This window comes from Aythya ferina, assembly GCF_964211825.1.
Source record: "Aythya ferina genome assembly, chromosome: 18".
NCBI classification, from domain to species: Eukaryota; Metazoa; Chordata; class Aves; order Anseriformes; family Anatidae; genus Aythya; species Aythya ferina.
This window is the reverse complement of record NC_140317.1, coordinates 5046098-5066919: the sequence shown is the minus strand read 5'-3', so window position 1 is coordinate 5066919 and position 20822 is coordinate 5046098. Positions and strand designations below refer to the sequence as shown.

The window sequence follows — 20822 nt, the reverse complement described above, 5'->3', positions numbered from 1 at the left end:
TTCCACTCATGCTGCTTTTTTCCCCTTGTACTAGCAAAAACATTCACCCAGCTACATGGAAAATTGAGCTGGTGTGCTGGCCACAGTAGGTTATATCGATTTGAACTTATTGTGAAACTCACTTCAAATCAATATAAGGAGAAAAGAAACAGAGGAAGCTCCTTGTGTCATTTTAAGGAAATTGTTGGAAAGATAGGATTTTGAAGGATTTCAGCAGATGAATCAGAAAATTTTGAATCAAAAGTATCTGAGCAGGAAAAGAACAATATAGCATGAAGCAATAAAGTATGTTTAAAAAGCTAGGTTATTTAATTCCTTTGTAGCAAGAAACAAATCATTGCTTCTGGGTTTGTATCCATGCAATTTTATTTTGTACTTCAGTGTAAATAAAAAAGTTTATTAAACACAATTACAGTAAGAATAAGGATTTTAATACTAAATCTGAAATTGCTTTCTCCTTTTTTTTTTCTCTTTACTCATACCAATACTGTGTTTTTATTTCTATTAATAAGGGATTTCAGAACAGATGAGTAGAAAGATCCAGTGTTGTTTTACGAAGTAGATATTGCAGTTTATGTTTGTGGCTTTTATTGAGTGCCTAGAGTGACAACTTGGAGGGCTTTTATGACTTCTCTAGCAAAACCCAGGGAACTTGTTTGCCCTCCTTCCACAAGGGCAGATCTCCCTCGCTCCGCTTTCACCACACACGTTGCCTGGACACAAACTTTCAGCGTATCCGACGGCACCAGCAGCTTAAAGCTCCAATATTTCTCAGCTTTGATTCCCCCAGGCCTCAACACGCCGGGTGGAAACCGCCGTAGTGCCAGGAGCGTCCCGGTGCCTGAGGCGTGCCCGAGGGGCACCCACTCCCCTCCACCAGCACCCCGCTTCGTGCCCCCACCACAGCGTGGCCAGGAGCTCGAGCAAACCGGGGCGGCTTCAGGGGAAGGTTCCCTCTTTTTAGGGGAAGCCGAGGGCAGGACGAGGCGGCACGGAGCAGCAGGCAGCCCGCCGGGCCCAGCCACAGCCCCGCACGCTACCTCCCCCCTCACCTCCCCTCAGCGGCCGCCATTTTAAACCGTCACCTCCCCCCTCCCTCACGGGGGGCGCTTCCCTTCGTTAAGTTTATTTTTTATTATTTTGTTTTCCCACACGGTAGGGGTTGCCCACCCCTCTCCCTCCCACCCTTAGAATAGCCAACCCTCGGCTTATTTCCGATTTTGGGCCGTTTTCAGCACAAATCGTTCAAATTTTCCCCGCCTCCTCCCATTCTTTCCGGGTCACGCCACAGCAGCCTTCAACGGCCGCTTTAAAACGGCGGCGAGCCGGGCACTTAAACACTAAATTTCCACCTTCCGCCTCAGGGAAGGGCGGCTGATTAGAAAAAAAAAAAATAGAAAAAAGATTTTAAAAAGCGTCGGGGAGAGGTGAATCCCCACCACCACCCCCCAATTTCTCTTCCGGGGCGGCGGCGGCCATTTTGTGGCGTTAAGTAGGCGCGCGCGGGCGGCGCCCCGCTCATTTCCTCACAGCGGCGGGCGCGGGCGGTGGCTGCCGGCGCCTCGTCCCCGCTCCGGCCCTCGGCCGCCTCCCGGAGCCCCGAGGTGGGTGCCTGCCCCCCTTCGTCTCCCCGTTGAGGAGCTCTTCTCTTTCCTTTCTCCGCGTTTTTTTGTTTTATTTTTATTTCCCTCCCCTCCCCTCTATGTGCTGTGAGGCCGCTGTGAGGCCTCTCCCCCCCTCGCGCGCCGGGCCGCGCCGCCTCCTGCCGGCTCCCCACACGCACACGCCGCTTTCCTTCGGGTTTCTTCTCCTCAGCCGCCGCTGCCCCTCGGGGGTCGTTGCCCGCCATGAGCTACGGGCGCCCCCCGCCGGACGTGGAGGGCATGACGTCCCTCAAGGTGGACAACCTGACCTACCGCACCTCCCCGGACACCCTCCGGAGGGTCTTCGAGAAATACGGCCGGGTCGGCGACGTCTACATCCCCCGGGACCGCTACACTAAGGAGAGCCGAGGCTTCGCCTTCGTCCGTTTCCACGACAAACGCGACGCCGAGGACGCCATGGACGCGATGGACGGGGCCGTGCTGGATGGCCGGGAGCTGCGGGTGCAGATGGCCCGCTACGGCCGGCCCCCCGACTCGCACCACAGCCGCCGGGGGCCGCCTCCACGCCGCTATGGGAGCAGCGGCTACGGCCGCCGCAGCCGCAGGTGAGCGCCTAGAAGGGTGGAAGGGACCGGCGGTGTCTCAGGAGCAAGGCAAGGAGCCCCGGCTGATACACGTGTGTGTGCGGTGGGGCTGCTTCGTTTTGTTTCCCTTCCCAAGTGAGTTTCGACCTGGGGAGGGAGTGAGGGGGTTGGCGCTGAGAGCACGTGGAGTTGTCTCGTGGAGTTGTCTGGGAGCGGGAGGGTTTCTCTCGCTACTAGATTTAGCCCCCGGCCACTCACTCTTGAACAATGGCGCCCTCTTAACTCGTTTTCTCGCCCACGTGGGGCCCGTTTCGCCTGCCCTGTCCCGAAGTAGTCGCGGCAGACTGTTGCGCCGCCTGCGTTCGACTTTTAACACACTTTTTTTCCCCCCTCTCTTGTTGTGTTTTAGCCCTAGAAGACGCCGTCGCAGCCGATCTAGGAGCAGGAGCCGCTCTAGGTCCCGCAGTCGGTCTCGTTACAGTCGGTCCAAATCCCGCTCCCGCACACGCTCTCGGTCTCGCTCCACATCCAAGTCCAGATCTGCCAGGAGATCCAAGTCAAAGTCCTCGTCTGTGTCCAGATCCCGGTCCAGATCAAGATCTCGGTCTAGATCTAGAAGCCCTCCACCTGCATCAAAGAGGGAATCCAACTCCAGATCCAGGTCTAAGAGCCCTCCCAAGTCTCCGGAAGAAGAAGGAGCTGTATCCTCCTAGGAAAATGGTAATGTACCTCGGGATCAGCACACCTTGCATGTTACTTTATTGTAGCACTTCAGTGGGGTGTTGGGTAGTTTTTAGCATTAATAGCCTGAACCAGGTGGATCCTAATGGGGCACGTTGTTAGCTTTTTTTCTTTCTTGAGCAGTGCTTTTTGGTTATTGGTTTAGGGAAATTAATACCAAAGGGCTTTCTACACAGAAAATTTTCATGTTTTGTTGAGAGATTAATGGCTTGATTTTAATAAAATATTGTATGAGACGCAACCTATGATGAAAATGACTATTTCTTACTGTATTTATCCAACATCTGCATTTTCCCCTTTAAAGCTGCGGTCTCCTGTTTGCTAAAAGAATATTGGCCAGTATTGCAGATTTTAACTGATTTGGCTGATCCTCCAGGGACCAGTTTCTGTGGGCGTGTGTTGGAGCAGGTTTGTCTTTAAATGTTAAAGATACACTATCCTTTTATAATGGAAGATCGGTTCAGTGGCCGTTATACTGACTGGAGGTAACTGTTCTAGAAAAGTGGCAAATTCATTGCAACGAGAAATCAACGGAAACTTAATTTTTCCTCAAGTGGACAACTTGAAGAGGCTTCTAAGGATACACACCGGGTGGGGAAAGGATAGTGTGTCTTTAACCCTTCAAACTGTTTGGTCCTATTTTTTAAAAGGAAAGGGCCTGAGCTAGCTCTGAAGTTAGATAATTGTAGCCAAAGTAGTGACACTTTGTTTTGAATGCTAATTAGAGTTTAGTTAAGTTTTTATTGAGCAGTGTTAGATTTATAACTTTTATATAACTTTTATTTAACTGTTAATAATTTATCGTTAAACAGGCTGGTTTCAAGTTAATGGTGGCTCAACCTACAGCCTGATGCTTATTCTTCTTCGTAACTTAATGCTTCGGCAGAACCTTACATTTGGCCTCTGAATTAAAGCAACACCTGGGGGGAGGTGGAACACTGTGGTAATTCCTAAAACTTTAAGAAATTAGGCAAAGCCAGTTGAAACACAACTAGAAATATACGTGAAGTCATCCACACAAGTGAAAAAAACAAACACACAAGGTTAGAAACCTAGCTGAACTCTTCTTTCTTCAAACCTAGATGCATCAGATAAATGAGAGCCTACCTAAAGGACGCCTTTGGGGGGAAAAGATCGCTTGAGTCTTCAGTCCATGGGAGAGACCCCTGGCCCGAGCAACCAGCTGTTGAAAAGGTTATTTTGTAACATTTTGTCTAACTTTTTACTTGTTTAAGTTGCGCCTCAAGTGGCAGATTTTACATTTTTATGTGCCATTTTGTTGCTGTTATTCAAATTTCTTGTAATTTAGTGAAGTGAACGACTACCGATTTCATTATTGGCTTGGATATTTGAGGTAAAACTTCATTTTTGTTTATATAGTGCTGACTTTTATTTGAAATTAAACTGATGGCAACTTGCTGCCTCAAGTTTCATACTGAGGAAATATGCAGCCGTTACATGCTGAGTAGCTAACTGTCAAAAAAAAAAAAGAAGGAAAGAAAGTATGCTCAATTTTGTCTTTATTACTTAAATAAAAATCTGCAAAACTACAATTTGAAATTTACTGTAAATGCTTTTTTACTTTGAATTCAAATAGTATCTTCAAATCCAAATTGGTAGAAATCTTTTCAGGTGACAGTTGATGTTTGAAAGGATTGTTTTATCAGACTCAATTCTAATCTCTTCTCTTATGTATTTTTGTGCACTAGGCGCAGTTGTGTAGCAGTTGAGTAATGCTGGTTAGCTGTTAAGGTGGCGTGTTGCAGTGCAGAGTGCTTGGCTGTTTCCTGTTTTCTCCTGATTGCTCCTGTGTAACGATGCCTTGTCGTGCAGAAACAAATGGCTGTCCAGTTAATTAAAATGCCTGACAACTGCACTTCCAGTCACCCGGGCCTTGCATAAAAATAACGGAGCATACAGTGAGCACATCTAGCTGATGATATACACACCTTATTTTTTCCAGAATGGTAAATCTTGCCAACATGCATATATGAACTTGCATTTGAGAAATGTAATGTTAAGAAAGAAATGGTTCATTCCTCTGTAAGTACTGATTGGTGTATCTTTTGCTTAAGACATCCTGTACTATACCCACTGTCTCTGTAGTTAATATTAAACATTTTTCTGTGTTAACTTTTCTCAACGTAATGTCCGAGTCAGCTTATTTTTAGCTTGAAAAGATTTCTGCAATTATACTGTCAATGTTTAACTTCTATATAGTAACTGAATGCATTCTACTGCTTCTAAATTTTATCCACTGGGGTTGCTTTTAAGTTACTATGGGCAAACTTACTAGTATTGTGACTAACCCGAATGCTGTATGACTAGTGTTGCACACCAGATGATAAACATGAAATCAGACAGGTCTGTTGGACATTGTTATGGAAGATACACACTGAGCAGTACTAATTGCATTTGCTGTGTGCTTGCCCTGCCTCAACAGGCTGCTGCTTGATGGTAGCTAATCTTACAGTAATGATTTTTTCTTCTTGATTTGGATACCAACTGAATTGTAATGTCAACTGTCACATGTCAAGGGTTATTGTAATGCCTTGTTAACTTTATGCATGTATGTTTTAACGGGAATGGGAAGATCTGAATACTTGCAATCTGGCTTGACTGAGGATTAAAAGTACTTTTCTACAAACTGAGGAGCTTGTGTGTTCCAGGACTGCGTGTCTAACAGCAGTCTACATAGTCACTTAAAAACAAAGGGACTGGCTTTTTGTATACAAACCTTCAGGAAAGAGCTTCAGTCCTGGGCAACCGATCCTAAGGGGATATTTTTTTATCTTGAAAGAGTGCGGTTAACCTTTCTTCATAGCTGAAGTTGTGAATTTAAGTTGGATCTTGTGGATTGTCAGGTTGTTAAGCTATGTTGTGTAGTGGCTTACATAATGGAATTGAGTCTTTTGAACTATTACATGGTCTTTGGGAAGGAGGACAAATTTCTCAAAAGCCATAGTTAAACAAATGAACAGCTTTATTTTTACAATGCATGTTTTAAGTACTGCTGAGGGGGTCTGCTTCCCAAAAAAATACGCATGAGGTTTGCTGTAAATCAGACTGTTCTCTGCAGATCCATGCTAAAGTAAAAGTTAAATATCATCTTGTATTGGAACCAACAAGTGGAATAAACTTAAGTACCATCTGATCTTGCCAGTGAGATGATCATCATTTCAATTGTATGTCTGCCTGGTAGTGAAGAGCCAGCCAGGTGCTCTTTGTCTGCACCGAAGGAATGTAACGGAATGGGGGTGTTCTTCAGCTTCCACTTGTAGAGCAAAGCCTCGATAGACCAGTCAGCACTGAGGGGAGGGAACGTCAATGCATGAAAACACAACCCGAGTGGGGAACTTCAGCAGGGATTAGAGGAGGCTGTCACCAAAGTTAAATATGATGCCCCAACACTGAGTTTGTTTACTGTTCTCTATTCGACAATAAACCTGGGGTCAGCTGCTTTTATCTGATGCTCCCAGGATTTATTTGGCTAATACCAACCTGATTCACAGTCTGAGAGCAGCTTAGCCTTTGGAATCAGTGCAGTTGTGCCTCTGAGAAGTTGGCATTCTCTGGTGATGTAAACGAGCTGAGGCAGGATTAAAGTTCTCAGTCCTACACGTACAAAAATGCTTACCTTCGGACTTGGTAAGTAGTCCAGAACTGAGCTTGTGGATTCTTTTCCAGCAAGAAGTAAACTGTAGTTAAAATATCTTCGAAGTCTGCATAGTTGGGAGGAGATAGAGCAGTCTTCGTTAGTCTCCAGATTCATAGAGTAGTTAAATGTCTGCTTATATGAAACAGTGGTTGAAAATCAAGGTAAAGTGCATCTGTAGGAGAAATTTGAGAAGGATGGCCTTGAGCAGTTAGCTAATTATTCCAATTTTCTGATAATTTATCTTCCAGTAGTATTTATGATAGTTTCATATTACTTACCCCAAGAATAACGAGTTCACTTACAGTATCCCTGTAAAAATCTGTCATTTGATTTTTTTTTGACAGTGTTTGGAAAGGAAAAGTCCTTGCAGTTTGTCCCAAACCAAAGCCACCTGAGAGTGTCACCCTACCTTTTGGGTCAAAAAAGACATCAGACCCTAAAATAACATCTATGGGAGGCAGAGAGAGCAGCTGGGGAGACATCCTCCCCCAGGTGATGCCTAGAACGGGTAGGTGGGGCAGGGCGTTCATCAGGCAGCTCCGCCGGCAGTTCTCCAGGCACTGGGGCAGCTCCTCGCTGTCCGACAGCAGCACCTCGGCCCCGCACTTGGCAGCCACTATTCCGGGGAGGCTCACGCCTGCTCCGAGCTGGAAGGAGAGGGGAAGGAGAGGGGTTCTGTGAGGGATTCCGTGAACGAGGGGGAACGTAGGAGGGGGAAGGGTGGTGGTGGTGGTGGGGTGTCTTGCTGCCCCACAGCCCTCACACCCTGCGGCTCAGGGAAGATGCTCCTCAGAGAGAGAGAGCAGTGACCTGAGGGGTAACTGCTTGGGGGCTTGTCTGAGTAGCTGATTAATTTGATTAATTAATTAACTTAATTATTTAAGCAGTTGGTCAATTAAGCAATTGATTAATTAAGCAATTAATTGCAGAAGTGGGGCTCTAGGAGCTGCAGGAGGGCTCCCCTGCCCTGCCTGTGAAGCAAAGCATCGCACGAGGCCCATTTTACAGCAATTCTCATGCTTTTCACAGCCCGCCCTCCCCCCGCCGCCCCCACCTGGGGTGCTCAGAGCACCTTGGGGCCCCCCCGTTACCTCCAGCACCCTGCGGCCGGGCAGCGCTCCCCGCCGGGACCAGACGAACTGTGCCAGCACGGCGGCGCAGGGCCAGACGTAGAGGCCGTAGCGGCGGTCGGGAACCTGCAACACGACCGCGCTGCAACCGGGACCCCCCCGCTGCCCCCCCCCGGTTCCCTTCTCCCCGCCCCCCCCCCCCCGTGCCGGTACCTCGGGCACGCGCAGCGTCAGCGCCTCCCGCCGCCCGCCCCCCTCCTCCGCGAACCGGAACCGCCGCGGCTCCGCCATGGCCTCGCCCAATCGGCCGCCGCCACGTCACGGCAGCGGGAGGCGCTGGCCAATGGCAGCCTTGCCAGGTTGCTGCCTCACGCGGAGCGCCGCCGGGCTGGCTTCGCCTCCGCGAAGCCCGGCGCTAGGCCGCAGTATGGCCTCAGCCCGTACGGTCCCACCGAGCGGCCGGCTGGCCCCGGGAGGCTGAGGGGGAGGCGAGGGGAAGCGGCGAGGCGGGTGGCGGGCGGCCCTCCCCGCTCCGGGCGCGCCCCGCTAGGCCGCCTCCTCTCCCTCCCGCCCGCCGCCAGCACCGCCCTTCCCAAGATGGCCGCCGCGCCGCGCCTCTTTCCCCTCCTTCCCCCTCTCCGCCCAATCAGCGGGCGAGGCGTGACGGAAGACGGCGGCGCGGCTGGCCAATGGGAGCGCGGCGAGGGCGGGCTCTCGGCGGCGGCGGCCGGGGGGTGAAATTTCTGGAAGGTGCGGGCGGGGGCTGGGGGGGTCTCGGGGACCCCCTCAGGTGCCGACCATGAACCACAAGAGCAAGAAGCGGATCCGCGAGGCGAAGCGCAGCGCCCGGCCCGAGCTGAAGGATTCGCTCGATTGGACCCGGCACAACTACTGCGAGACCTTCCCGCTCAGCCCCGCCGCCTGCAAGGTGAGGGGGGGCCCTGAGGGGATTTTTGGGGGGAAACGGGGTCCTGAAGGGGGTGAGGGGGGGGAAATGGGGTCCTGAAGGGGGTGAGGGGGATCCTGAGGGGATTGAGGGAGGTCCTGAGGGGAATGGGGGGCTGGGAGGGGGTCCTGAGGGGGTTGGGGGGCAGCTCTGAGGGGAATAGGGGAGCTCTGAGGGGATTGGGGGGGGTGAAAGGGGTCTGAAGGGGACCGGGGGGGGTCCTGAGGGGATTGGGGGGGCAGCTCTGAGGGGGATGTTGGGATCCTGAGGGGATTGGGGGGTGGGAGGCTGAAGGGAATAAGGGAGCTCTGAGGGGAAATGGGGGGGGTGGGTGAAGGGAGCACCGAAAGAGCGGGAGGGGGGTCCTGAGGGAAAGGGGGGGAGGCTGATGGAGAGGGGGAGGGATAAGGGGGCGTGAAAAAAGCGTGGAGGGGTCCTGAAGGGAATGGGAGGAAACCAGGGGGGTCCTGATGGGAAGGGTGGAAGCCGGGAGGGGGTCTTTAAGGGAGCTGGGGGGGCTCTGAGGGAATGGGGGGGGTCAGGGGGTCCCAAAGGGAGGGGGAAGGGGGAGTCTGCACTGGGGGGAGCCTGAGGGGGTGAGGAGGGACCTGAAGAGAGTAGGGGGGGGTCCTGAGGGGAATGGGGGGAAGTGGGGGGGTTCTTGAAGGGAAGAGGGGGGTTCTGAGGGGAAGGGGGGGGGGATGAGGGAGTTCTGAAAGGAATTGGGGGGGGGCTGAAGGGGGTGGGAGGAGGCTGAGGGCAGCAGGGTGCTGAGGGGGACCCGAGGGGAGTAGTGGGACCCTGAAAGGAATTGGGGGGAGAGGGGAAGCTGGGGCCTGGGGAAGCACTGGGAGCCCAGGAGCTCCCTGTACCGGAGGTTGGAGCTGCCCTTGGGATGTGCTGGCTGTGGAAGCTCGAGGGGGAGCACGTGTGCTCTCTCCTTCCCCAATTCCTCTCTCCTTCCTTTCCTTGGGGAGCAGCGGGAGAGGGGGCGAGGAGGGAGCAGTGAGCCCTGAAATAGGGTGAGGGCAGGGAGTTACCGTGCTGGGGACTGGTGCCAAACGCTGCCTCAGCCCGCTGGTGTTACCGCTGGGCACAGAGAGCAGGGCTGCAGCCTCCAGGAGCTTAAAATAACGCACAGGCAGCTCCATGTCCTCGTGGTGCGTGGTACGAAGTGTGAGCGCCTCCGTGCCAATGCAGAGAGCGCAGCTCGGGGATGTTAAAGGCTGTCCCAACCTTCTGTATTCTCCGTGTTCCCCTCTCGGCTCCACAGGATAATGTGGAGAGGGCAGATGCGCTCCAGTTAACGGTGGAAGAATTCGTGGAGCGTTACGAAAAGCCTTACAAGCCCGTAGTCCTGCTGAACGCTCAGGTGGGCTGGTCTGCCCAGGAGAAGTGGACTCTGGAACGGCTGAAACGCAAGTACAGGAACCAGAAGTTCAAATGCGGGGAGGACAACGACGGGTATTCGGTGAAGATGAAGATGAAATACTACATAGAGTACATGGAGACCACGCGCGACGACAGCCCGCTGTACATATTTGACAGCAGTTACGGAGAGCATCCCAAGCGCAGGAAACTCCTGGAGGACTACAAAGTGCCCAAGTTCTTCACTGATGACCTGTTCCAGTATGCGGGGGAGAAGCGAAGGCCTCCGTACAGGTGTGTATGGTACAGACACCAACATACAAGTAGGTGTTTTCCCCATCATTAGGTATTCCTACATAGGTGCCGCTTTTTTTAAAATAAAGCAATTGTAGTTTTATATCAGCTGTTCTGAAACAAGCACATGCCTGGAACCCAGAAGAAGGGAAGAGCTGGTTTGTATGTTGAGACTTCTGGCCCTGTCACCGGTGTAATTATTATTTTTTTTAATTAGTTTGCCTCACTTGTGTGATTTAAATAAATAGGGACCTAGCTCCCGAAAGCTATGAAGATTCCTTTCTTGCTGCGTGTGACATTGCCTGCTGGCCTTCGCATTTTCAAGTACCTCAGGACTAGCTCCTGGGCTTTGCTGCAGTGGCTCATGTGCAGTGTGGGAATTGGTTTAATTATGAGTCAGTCCTTTCAAGGTAAAGATCTTAAGCTAGATTAGTATGAAGTGTGGAGGCTGGCTCTTAGCTCCCCTTCAGGGGATACAGGACAATATTTTCCCATCTTTTTTTGCATCTGATTTGAAGAGTTGGCACTTCCTGAAGCCAGGTGCAGCAACCTGGTATTTTGGCTAGTAGATGCTCAAGTAATCGCCATTTGCATTAATGTAGTGCTTCATAGCATAGAATAAGCTGAATGTTCCCAAGTAATTAAAGCCTTTATAGCCACATTATAATTGTCAGAGAAAGCCTTGCCCTTTGAATGACACGAGGCTCTGATGTGGATGGGTTTTTGTTCTTTAAATATAATAGAACAAGTAATGAATAATAGTAGAAGTAATAGTTCAGTTGTGCTTCTTCAGGAGTGAAGTGTGAAACCAGTTCTGTTTAAGAGCAGGTGTCTTTACAAAGTTGTAACCAAACCTTTTATCATGAGTTTAGAGCATCTGCTGCTGGGATCAGATGCGAAAGCAGGGTGGGTGCAGTCTCCAGCAGTAACTGAATGCTCTGACAGGACAGGGAATGGTTTATCAGGGTTAGAGATAAACCAGGTAACCTAGCAGTGACTCACACTGATACTCCTTATCCCATGCCCTCCCCACCTACAGACACGTGCTGAGCTCGTCGCTTGTGAGCTTAGTGTTCATAATTCTTACACCTTGCTCTGGAAAATGTGAGCTTGGTCTCACTTTTTTGAGACAAGTGATACAGTAGAGCACATCTGATGCCTCCCGGGGGTAGAAGTTTAATCTAGGTGCAGAAATGGTTGAAGATTATTCAGTAGTTCAGTGCCACAAGGGAAAAATCAACCAGAAGTGATGCTTTCCAACCATGTGATCAAGATGTGCGCTCTACAGATTGACTTCTGGGCTGAGAGGTGTGGTAGTGTACAGGTCTTAAATGAGAACTCGTGCCTTTTAGGCCATCTTCACTGGAGTTGTTCCTCCTTAAAATAAGGGCAGTAATTCTTGGAAGCTGTTCCCTGAAGTAGCTGTTTTGTTTCGGGGGATTTTTATGATGTTGCTGTCATTTGTTTTAAGTTGACGTTACAGGCCTTGAAGTTTTTAATGGTAAATTTGGTGTGGCCAACTGGGTTATGTTCATCATAAACTAAATTCCTGCAGAAAGATGCTGGTAAGTGAGAGTGTTGCTAAGGAAGAATTTAAAGGCCTTCCCTGTGTAAATTCTGACAAGAGAAGTGACAAATGGCCTGGTTTTTATGGTGCTTTCATGAAGCAGGAAGTACCCAGTGTGCTAACAAAACTTAGTCCTATAGTCGGTGCTAGCAAACAGTGAGTTTGTTGCTGAATTTATACCTGGATTGGGAAGGGAGATGGAGAGTTCTGTGCCTGGTGGTATTTTTTGAACATTTGAGCTCCTCTTGCTCAGTATCAGTGCCCGTCAGCCACCCAGTGGAGAGGTCTTAGTGGAAGAAGACTCAGATCCATGGTTTTGTAGTTTCTTCCCTCTAAACAGCTGCTGCCATTTCTTCCTCCTGCTGTGTGGTAATAAATCACCTGGCTTACCCTGGTTTATCTGGTATAGTAGGTCTTACTGTTCTGTTATGCAGCGATTGGAGGTGCTGCTGCTGTTAAATATCTGTAGCAGCTAAACTTCATCATAGGGAGAAACAAGCTTTGCAAATTGGGAATGAGAATATACACGCCAAATCCTGAATTGCCACAAAAGAATAAGCCCCAGCGAGTTAAATATAGGAATAAAAAGCCTTTTGTACATGAACAGAAGGCACAGAGGCAGGCCTGGGTTGCATAACTTCACTCTCCTCTTTATTTGTGTCGCTTTTTGTTTGTTCCTCATTGTTCTGTAGTTCTGGTTCTATTTATGAGTAGCAAATTTTAGAAAAACAGAGGCTTAGGAGCATCCTCCTGCATAGCAAGAGCCCTGATGCGGGCTATTGTGACTTAACCACGTTCATAAACATTGCTGCAAAAACATGAAGGCTTAAACCTTGAGGCCAGCGTCTATTTTCTTGAAGAACTGCTAACGTTTCATAGCTGTATTTTGTGTTACAAAGCTATCTACTGCCTTGGCCTAGAGACCTTCCTGTCCTGATTCATTTTGGTTCTTAGCTTAAACCCGTGTCATATCATTTGCTGTAGCCTGAGCCTAACGATCTCAAGAAGGTAAATGAAGAAAGCAATTGAGGTAACTTGTATGAGAACTTAACAGCTGTAAATGCCTGTCGAAATGTGAGGAAAAGAGAAAGCAGCAACTTGCTTTCTGACTAAAGGAATTCTTCTTCCTCTCCGTGCAGGTGGTTTGTGATGGGCCCGCCTCGGTCTGGCACAGGAATTCACATCGACCCCTTGGGAACTAGCGCGTGGAATGCCTTAGTCCAGGGACACAAGCGTTGGTGCCTGTTCCCCACCAGCACCCCCAGAGAGCTGATCAAAGTGACGCGAGAGGAGGGAGGGAACCAGCAGGATGAAGCTATCACGTGGTTCAACGTCATCTATCCCAGGACACAGCTCCCCAACTGGCCCCCTGAGTTCAAACCCTTGGAAATCTTACAGAAACCAGGCGAGACAGTCTTTGTACCAGGTACGTACAGTATCTCTGGTAAGTGAATCTGGCAGAGAAAAGCGTGTTTTTAACGTGTATAATAGAGATAAAGAGAATATTTCAGATTATTTTGTGGCTCATCTCTTAGGAAAGAGAGGACTATATATTGTGAGGCCCTCTTCGAGACCATTCAGCGGTTTTCTGAATGTCTTGACATATAAATGGCCTATAGCATAGGATTGCGTGTGGTACAGATGGCAAACCAAATGGGAATCGAGTTGCAGAATCATAGGAATGTGATCCTGAACTAAATTACATAAATAAGAAGAGATCGAAGCATAAAAGAATAGAGCTGTTTGAGTATTAGTAACGTTCAGACAAAAAAATGTTTGAGTTTATACACACTGTACCAAATTCATTAGTGAATTTTGTAGCCTGGGTAGGCTGACTGCATATGTGTTTTTCTTGGCTGTGGGAAAAGAACTTGAAGTCACTGACGCATTCCGCCCACTTCTCTGTGGTTATGCTTAATCTGGTGTTTGAAATCAAAAGCTAAAGAAAGATCTGATAAGGATGCTGTTCCTGGAGGGTGGCTGTGCAGCGTGTCCCCACTGTAACTAGGAGGTGAGGTGGCAAGTGGATAGAGTGGGTGAGTTCAGCGCCTAGCTTCCAACCCCTAAATCTTGCATTGTTTCTGTGCAGCATGCCACATAGCTTCTATCCACCCTGCTCGGCTCTAATAGCTGACTTCATGTTTGAAGGGTGCCTTGTGATTGTCTTGGCAGTTATTAGTGACTCCTCGGTGTACCTTCTGTTAGGATTTTGTAGCTGTCGGTTTCCATTATACCATAGTCTTCTTATGAGGTTATAAGTAGGGTGTAGGAACATTGCTGCCTATTTTTATTCCGTGTGGGGAACCAATTTGCATCTATTTTTAAATGAAAGGTTGGTCTGTGATCATAAGAACCTTACTAATTCAGTGTGGAAAGTGTTCCCTAGCTTAACAGAGAGGATCTCTGTGCTGTCTGGGTTACAATGGCTCTTGCTATTAAATACGCTGTCAGCAGCCAGTGTGTTGCTGTCGAGTCAGATCTTAAGTACTGTTCATGAGCTGGATGACTTGCTCAGAGCATTGTGCAGCCTTCTATAATAAGAACCTGCAGAGGATTGGAATGAATCCTGAAATAAGACTGAGGACCCAAGACCCTGTGGCAAACTCACCTGGGCTCAGGAGATGAGGTCTAATTTCCTGTGGGGCAAAAGATGCGTGGCTGTTCTCCAGCGTGCTTTCTGCTGCGTAGCCAGAAGTGGTCACTGGTGTTGTGTTTACAGGTGGCTGGTGGCACGTGGTTCTCAATCTCGACACGACGATTGCCATCACGCAGAACTTTGCCAGCTGCACCAACTTCCCCGTGGTGTGGCACAAGACAGTAAGAGGGAGACCCAAACTGTCACGGAAGTGGTACAGGTAAGAGAGTTAGTAACTCTCTCTTTGTGTTCTCTAAAACAGGGAAGCAAAACTGTTACTGTTCAAGGGTTAATGCTGATGTTTGAACTGTTTTTAGGATCTTAAAGCAGGAGCATCCTGACTTGGCAGCCTTGGCTGATTCGGTTGATCTCCAGGAATCTACTGGTATTGCTTCTGACAGCTCTAGTGATTCGTCCAGCTCCTCAAGTTCTAGCTCCTCCGACTCTGATTCAGAGGTAATGGGTTTGATTTTTTTTTTTTTTTTTAAACTATAGTAGGTAATCTGTATTCTGCAGTTGGTTATTTACGTACCTGATCATGTGTTATCTTGAATCATAATCCATATCCTAAGATTCACATCTTACTGAAGAATTTTTTAGAAAGCAACTAAAAAAACTGTGGAAGAATCTGTGCTCCCAGCAGGTTCTGTCTGCTGAAGCCCATCCTTCTGTTGGGAAATGAATTTGGCTTCTTTGATTTGTGCTTCTCTAATATATAAATCTGTCACATATTTTGCTAAGCTATGCTTGTATAAAATGGCAGCAAACTGGATGCCTTTCAAATGGGAAGGGGGATTGAGGTCCAGAACAGAGACTATCGGTTAGTCTCTTCACTGTAGTGGCATAAACTTGTCAGAAAGTGCTGAATCTGCTCTTAGATGATTAGATCCTTCTAGGAGTCAAACTGAATGCATCAGTTGTCTTGCCACCAAGCTGCATTAGCCAACGACCAAATCTAAGAACGTGCCAGTTTCTGGGTTTTGATCACTAAATTTAAAATTGATTTCATGTGTTTAATCTAGACTGGTCTTTGTTCATTATTCTGGGTTGCTGAGGCAGCTCTTGTGCTGAATTCTGTAGCACAAACGTTTTACCAAGTTTCTCTGAATTCTGGTCATCTCTTCGTATTTCAGTGTGACTCTGGCTCCGAGACAGAGGGCATGATGCACCGGAGGAAAAAGAGGCGAACGTGCAGTATGATGGGTAACGGCGACACGACTTCCCAAGACGACTGTGTCAGCAAAGAGCGCAGCTCCTCCAGGTGACCCGATGGCAACTGTTTTCCTTTTAAACAAGCAAAAGACAATGCAGGACAGAGCTGTCAGTAGGATAGGACAAGTCCTGAGCTGAGTAGAGGGGTGGAGAGCAAGGGGATCCTTAGGGGGTGTGACACCGTTGGCTAGGGGTGATACCCTCCTTCCATGAAGTTGCTCCAAACTGAAAACTAAGATTCTTGGTGTTTTTAAAAAGAAAATGAATTTTCTACATTATTTAATAAACAGTTTTATTACTTTTTCTAGTTGTCTTTTTAATAGAGAAAGCATATTTTTTAATCAGAGAGGTGGGGTATTTTAATTGCTCCCTTTAGAGCACAAATAATGAGTGAACAGTTACGGAATGGTCAGGCCAGACTCTGTTTCAGATGTCTTGCTGTCCAAACAGAAAACCTTCAAGTACTTGTATGGTGTCTCTTGTTTCATTGTGGCTTGGATTACTTCAGTTTGGCGCACTCTTTTATCTGTTAAAGGCAGAATTCATCCAAAATCACAGATGTCTGTGTTTACCTGTTCAAAAAAAAAAAAAGCTTCTCATCAGTCAAGATGGATGGAGGGAATACTAACACTGCAGAACCAAGAATAGATAATTGCTGGGGGGTAAAATTAATGAGGAAGTTCTGAGTTGTCAGGCTAAAAACAGAGAAACAGTAGGAAACTGAGTATACTGCAGGGGAGAACAAACAAACACAGAAAGTCTTTGCTAAATGAAGCATTTTTCCTCATATAAGAGAAGCTTGCCAAAATTCTGAAGCAAACTAACTCCTGGTGGTTTGGGTAACCAGTGCTCCTGCAATAGCTGCCTGCCTGCACTAGGGTGCTGTCTAGTTCCTGAGCTGTTGGATGCTCCAGGTTTGGCACGGGTACAAGTGCTGCAGTGACTTAGTGCGTGGTCTGCTAGAGAGGCTGTGCAAAAGTAATTTATCAGAGAAAGTCCAGATTCTCAGCCTTACACCCTACCTATTAGGCCAGGTACTGCCTAAAGACCTGGTTGCTCCTGTCCGTGTTGCCACTTTTCTGGCTGGGATATTTTGCTCTCTTGTTTTCAGGAGTTGCTTGTAGCTGGCTACAATTGAGTTAAAGTGCAGAGCATCCTTAAACAGTTGGAGTGAGCTGTGCTGACTGCTTATTTTCCCCTAGAGGTTTTAATAATTTGTCACAGTGCTGTCAAATCCCATTTCAGCAGACAGTTGTGATTTCAGGCAGGGAACAAGCAGCAGGTGATAACAAATCATAATGCAGCCCCTGCTTTAAATAAAGCTGCAAAAGCAGACCACGTGTGCAGATCTGCTCTGCTGAAAGTCCTGTGTGTTTTTCTGTTCTTTGCCCTTCACATTTTGATTATCTTAAGTATTAAAAATTAGCACCTTGCCTAGAACCTCCTCTTTCTGGGTTTCATTCTTCCTGAATGTCGATTGTTCCTCTCTGTGAGGATGGGTGGGATTTCTGCTCCAGCTGTGTGATGGATCAGTTAACAGAAACAGTTTCAAGCACAGAATCTTACCTAGTCTGTACGATCGTGGGGGAAGTAAAATCACACAATTAACCTGCATGTTGTGATCTTGTGCCCTGGTATGAGGGGAAATGCTATAGTTGATGACAGGCAGTTGTACCTTTTTTTGACAGGATTAGGGAATCTTGTGGAGGCCGCAGTTACCCCTGAGAGATAACAGCACCCGCCTAGAGGCAGCTGCCGATTGAAGCTCCGTTAGCAGCCAGCCAGCTCTGTTCTACCCCCCTCTGCTCCTGTTTCTCACGGTCCTTACGTTTGTTTGTCACTCTTCAGTCCAAACATCCATCTTCATTACGTGCTGTCGAAGGTTGGCTCCTTACTAACTGAAAGGGGAACTCCCCACCTCCATTATTGTGCAATGCTTTGTCCCCTCCGCGCCCCAAGTGAGTGCACTAAGAGCCCATCTTTGGGTAAGGACGCGCCGAGTATTTAATGGTTCACGTAACTGGTGAGGAAGACAACGGTCAGTTTTTAAAGAACTCTTTTTAAAACCAGCAGGTAAACCTAGAAACCTGCCTTGCTTTGACACTGTCATATGTTTACATGTTGTCCTGTACACTTGAGGAAAGGAACACCAGCCCTTCTGGCCCGTCTGAACGTCTGGCAGATCTCGCACCAGAATTTCAGGAAAGGAAGGTGGTACGGATGCTCCAAATGCTGAAGCAACTTCCGTGGAGGTGGCCACCTACCTGAAGCATCTTTTGTGGCCCTTACCTCCACGCGTGCATCAAAGGTGTGACACACTAACCAGCAGCAGGCGGTTTACTTCTGCTCTGTGTGGTAACAAAGATGCACTAGCACCTTGCGATAGGAAGCTCGATGGAGCAGGAGAATCCTGGAGTTTCTTGCACAGCAAAAACGAGGGAGAAAAGTCAGTGTTTGCAGGTAATTACGCTCCTCTAGGTGCAGGTGTGATGTTTAGCACTGGGTACCAACTGACAAAGTCAGGCTGACTCACATGGCAACAACAGTTGTTGGGCTTTAAATACTGAACAGTTTCAAGGCCGTGGGCTTGTTCAGGCCAGTGCAGTTCACAAACATAAACGGCTTTTCTTTGAGGCTATGGGTTCAGAAATTTCCAGACCTTGCAGTGCCAATTTTAAAGGACTGGGAGGGGGGACGCTGTTTTATGCTTTTTAAAAAAAAAAAAAATGCAATATGATGCTTAAGTCTGTGTTAGGTGCATTTCTGTTATGCCAGGTGAAGCGCTCATCCCCAAGGGATCTGTTGGAGTTGCTTTCTTTCGCAGGGGCTTGTGCTGGTAGTGTCAGCAGCAAGGTCTGTCTTGCCAGAGGTATGCTGCAAGGAGGTGAGGAGGTGATCCTTCTCGATCTGAGCAGCGCAGCCAGAAGCCAGCTGTAGTTTGGGATGCTTCCTTGGGTGCTCTCCTGAGACCCAGGAGGTGGGATTGGAGCTCACATCAGCCATCCTTCTTTAGGAGAGGAAACCTGGAAGCAGAAATGGTCACATTCACTAATCATGAAGGCCCAGGCACTGGTAGCTGTATTAAGAAGCAGATTGGCAGTCTTTAATTATGACTTTCTTACAGTTCTTTCTTTCTGTTGGGTTTGATGGAAGCCAGAACATTGCTTGTCTGTGCTGTTGGGGTTTTTGTTTTGTTTTCAAGCCTGTCTCTTCCTATTTAAATGCTCTCTCCTTTCTTGGAGACTGGGCCATATCCTGTTGTACGAGGGAATCCTAACTCCATTCATCAGGATCTCTGTTTCTGAAACTTCTGTACTAGTCAGTTATGTCGGAGCAGTGTGATGAAAAAACAGAGGGAGTGAAGGTTTAGTGGTGCATTCCTTAGCTGTCCTGACTCCTGAATTTCCTGTGATAGCCAGACATACGTGAGCGTGCTTGCTCCATACAGTGCTGCAGATTCTTCCAGGAAACTACTTCCCAAACTTTTAGCATTTCTGGCCAAGGTTGCCTTTTTTTTTTTTTTTCCTGCCCAGTTGAACAGCCTGGGAGCCTGCACAACCCATTTAGTCCTTCCTAGACAGAACAGGCTTCAGCTGCTGCCTTTTGGAAGAACATAGTGGCCTCGGGAGGCGAAGGCTCAGCACTCAGCTCTGTCCTGGTGAGGTGAGCACTTATTAAACAACCACCTGCTGTTGGAGCAAGGCTGCCTGCCCTCCTTGGTGGCTTGATGGTTAGTACTTACGGAAGATGGCTCATGCAGTAGCTTGCTGCTGTTTGGCTGCATGGTTCGGCTTTGGGTTCAGCTTTGCCATCTGAAAACCTGAAGCGTGCTTGGAAGGCTGATCACTGCGCCAGGAATCCCATGCCTCTTCCCCCAGAAGCACAGCGGGAAGATGGGGAGCGCAGAGTGTTCCTCCGTGCCTGTGAGCTCGTCGTGGTGTGGAATAAAACCATTTCAGTTCACAGCCTGTGTAAACGTGACGTCCTTCACAAGGAAATGTGTTTGAAACGGGCCGCAGGCGTCAGGATACCAGCAACACCGTGCTGACTGCTCCACGAGGCGCTCTGTGATACGCCATGAGGCTGTGTGTGCCTAGGCAGCATGGGAATTGCAGCTCCTGGGGCCTCTGGGTCTTCCTCTTAAAGGTTCTTGCCTCGACCAGACTGATGAGCCTCTCTTTGTCTCTGTAGACAGGAAAACACCTACCTCACAGGGGTGTTGTGAGGCTGAAATGTATTAACTGTAACGTGCTTTGACATCCTCCTCCCACAAGAAGTGTTCCAGAAATACCGAGCAAGCCGAGGCTTCCTAACCTGGCGTTAGCTTTTCCTAGCAGAAAACATCAGGGATGTTGTTCAGCAGTTTTGGCCCTGGGGCGTTCTCTGGTGGCCCTTCCAGAATTGCTCTGTGGTACGTCAGCTGGGGCAGAGTGAGGCTTTTTGTCTCACCGGGGTTTAACTGGTGGCGTTTCATGGCCTGCTCTAACCAGGAGGTCCTGCTAGATCAGGATTTCTTTTAAATCGGGCTGGGTTCGTTATTCCTAGCAGGGAGTTGGCCTTGCAGGAAGGTGGGGGTGCTTCTCAGGCCCTCTTCCCAAGCCACGTGTGTTGGGCACGGAGTTAAAAATCAGCTCCCCTGTGCCTAGAGCCCTGCTTGTGGGAGGCTGACCGTGGAGAGTGCGTTTTGTGCTCTCACCTCTCCGTGCTGTGCTTCCCATGGCTCTGATGCCTCAACCCCAGCGTCTGTGTACTGTGGAGCCCCTGCATGTAGCAGGCTGCTGCGGGCTGTGCCCAGGCCCAGCGAGCCCCTCGTTTCCCGGAGCCCCAGAGCAGCACCAGCAGGGGCTGTCAGCCTCCCCTGGGTGCCGTGGGGCTGCCTCGCTGCCCAGCCTGAGAGCCACGTGCTGGTTTGTTCCGTGGGCTTCCTTTCCAAGCGGTGTGTTGGTGCCGGTGTTCTGCCTGCCCTGGCAAAACCTAAGGGCTTTGTGAGCTCTGGTCACCAACGCGGGCTCGTCTGCTCCGATATTTCAGGAGGAAATTAACTCATAGCCCCACGGAGCTGTTGCTGTGAGCATGCACACCGAACCCAGCGCCTGCTCTCCGCACAAGTGCTCTGGGAGCAGGCGATGCTGAGGAGGCGCTG

At 48.8% G+C, this 20822-nt stretch overlaps 3 protein-coding genes across 13 annotated transcripts; 2 read left to right on the top strand and 1 right to left on the bottom strand.

The window, feature by feature from the left end:
* The first annotated feature begins 1465 nt into the window (after nt 1-1465).
* On the top strand, nt 1466-6083 carry SRSF2 (serine and arginine rich splicing factor 2). Of its 6 annotated transcripts, XR_014684576.1 has the most exons (6): nt 1466-1604; nt 1816-2209; nt 2598-2908; nt 3234-3337; nt 4012-4123; nt 4639-5072. XR_014684576.1 is itself a non-coding variant. In XM_084492189.1 (4 exons), the coding sequence occupies exons 2-3, from the start codon at nt 1848-1850 to the stop codon at nt 2899-2901; spliced, it is 666 nt and encodes a 221-aa protein (XP_084348315.1). In that variant the 5' UTR covers nt 1466-1604; nt 1816-1847; the 3' UTR covers nt 2902-2908; nt 4012-6083. The 6 variants fall into 6 exon arrangements, 2 of the variants coding, with proteins under 2 accessions (XP_084348315.1, XP_084348316.1); XR_014684573.1 differs by lacking the exon at nt 3234-3337 and having other exon boundaries at nt 4639-6083; XR_014684574.1 differs by having other exon boundaries at nt 4012-5576.
* Nucleotides 4367-8269, bottom strand: METTL23 (methyltransferase 23, arginine). Of its 4 annotated transcripts, XM_084492187.1 has the most exons (6): nt 7871-8182; nt 7679-7783; nt 6997-7234; nt 6567-6651; nt 6077-6237; nt 4642-4822 (listed from the first exon to the last, which is right to left on the bottom strand). In XM_084492187.1, exons 1-6 carry the CDS (start codon nt 7946-7948, stop codon nt 4785-4787), a joined length of 705 nt encoding a protein of 234 aa, XP_084348313.1. In that variant the 5' UTR covers nt 7949-8182; the 3' UTR covers nt 4642-4784. The 4 variants fall into 4 exon arrangements, 2 of the variants coding, with proteins under 2 accessions (XP_084348314.1, XP_084348313.1); XM_084492188.1 differs by lacking the exon at nt 7679-7783 and having other exon boundaries at nt 4367-4822; nt 7871-8269; XR_014684571.1 differs by lacking the exon at nt 4642-4822 and having other exon boundaries at nt 5895-6237; nt 6431-6759; nt 6866-7234.
* Nucleotides 8270-8412: 143 nt separating this feature from the next.
* Nucleotides 8413-19642, top strand: JMJD6 (jumonji domain containing 6, arginine demethylase and lysine hydroxylase). Of its 3 annotated transcripts, XR_014684570.1 has the most exons (8): nt 8413-8585; nt 9877-10265; nt 12972-13258; nt 14552-14687; nt 14785-14923; nt 15601-15728; nt 17368-18139; nt 19213-19642. XR_014684570.1 is itself a non-coding variant. In XM_084492181.1 (7 exons), exons 1-7 carry the CDS (start codon nt 8457-8459, stop codon nt 19214-19216), a joined length of 1212 nt encoding a protein of 403 aa, XP_084348307.1. In that variant the 5' UTR covers nt 8413-8456; the 3' UTR covers nt 19217-19326. The 3 variants fall into 3 exon arrangements, 2 of the variants coding, with proteins under 2 accessions (XP_084348307.1, XP_084348306.1); XM_084492181.1 differs by lacking the exon at nt 17368-18139 and having other exon boundaries at nt 19213-19326; XM_084492180.1 differs by lacking the exons at nt 17368-18139; nt 19213-19642 and having other exon boundaries at nt 15601-15982.
* The last annotated feature ends 1180 nt before the right edge of the window (nt 19643-20822 follow it).

Bases quoted from the DNA above. Each gene is read 5' to 3' on its own strand.
- SRSF2 (XM_084492189.1), top strand. From the start codon at position 1,848: ATGAGCTACGGGCGCCCCCCGCCGGACGTGGAGGGCATGACGTCCCTC. The intron at 2,210-2,597 runs GTGAGCGCCTAG...GTTGTGTTTTAG, and splicing joins TACGGCCGCCGCAGCCGCAG to CCCTAGAAGACGCCGTCGCA.
- JMJD6 (XM_084492181.1), top strand. From the start codon at position 8,457: ATGAACCACAAGAGCAAGAAGCGGATCCGCGAGGCGAAGCGCAGCGCC. The intron at 13,259-14,551 runs GTACGTACAGTA...TTGTGTTTACAG, and splicing joins CGAGACAGTCTTTGTACCAG to GTGGCTGGTGGCACGTGGTT. The intron at 14,688-14,784 runs GTAAGAGAGTTA...AACTGTTTTTAG, and splicing joins CTGTCACGGAAGTGGTACAG to GATCTTAAAGCAGGAGCATC.
- METTL23 (XM_084492187.1), bottom strand. From the start codon at position 7,948: ATGGCGGAGCCGCGGCGGTTCCGGTTCGCGGAGGAGGGGGGCGGGCGG. The intron at 6,652-6,996 runs GTAGGGTGACAC...CCAACTATGCAG, and splicing joins TGTCTTTTTTGACCCAAAAG to ACTTCGAAGATATTTTAACT. The intron at 6,238-6,566 runs GTAAGCATTTTT...CCCTCCCCTCAG, and splicing joins ACTACTTACCAAGTCCGAAG to TGCTGACTGGTCTATCGAGG.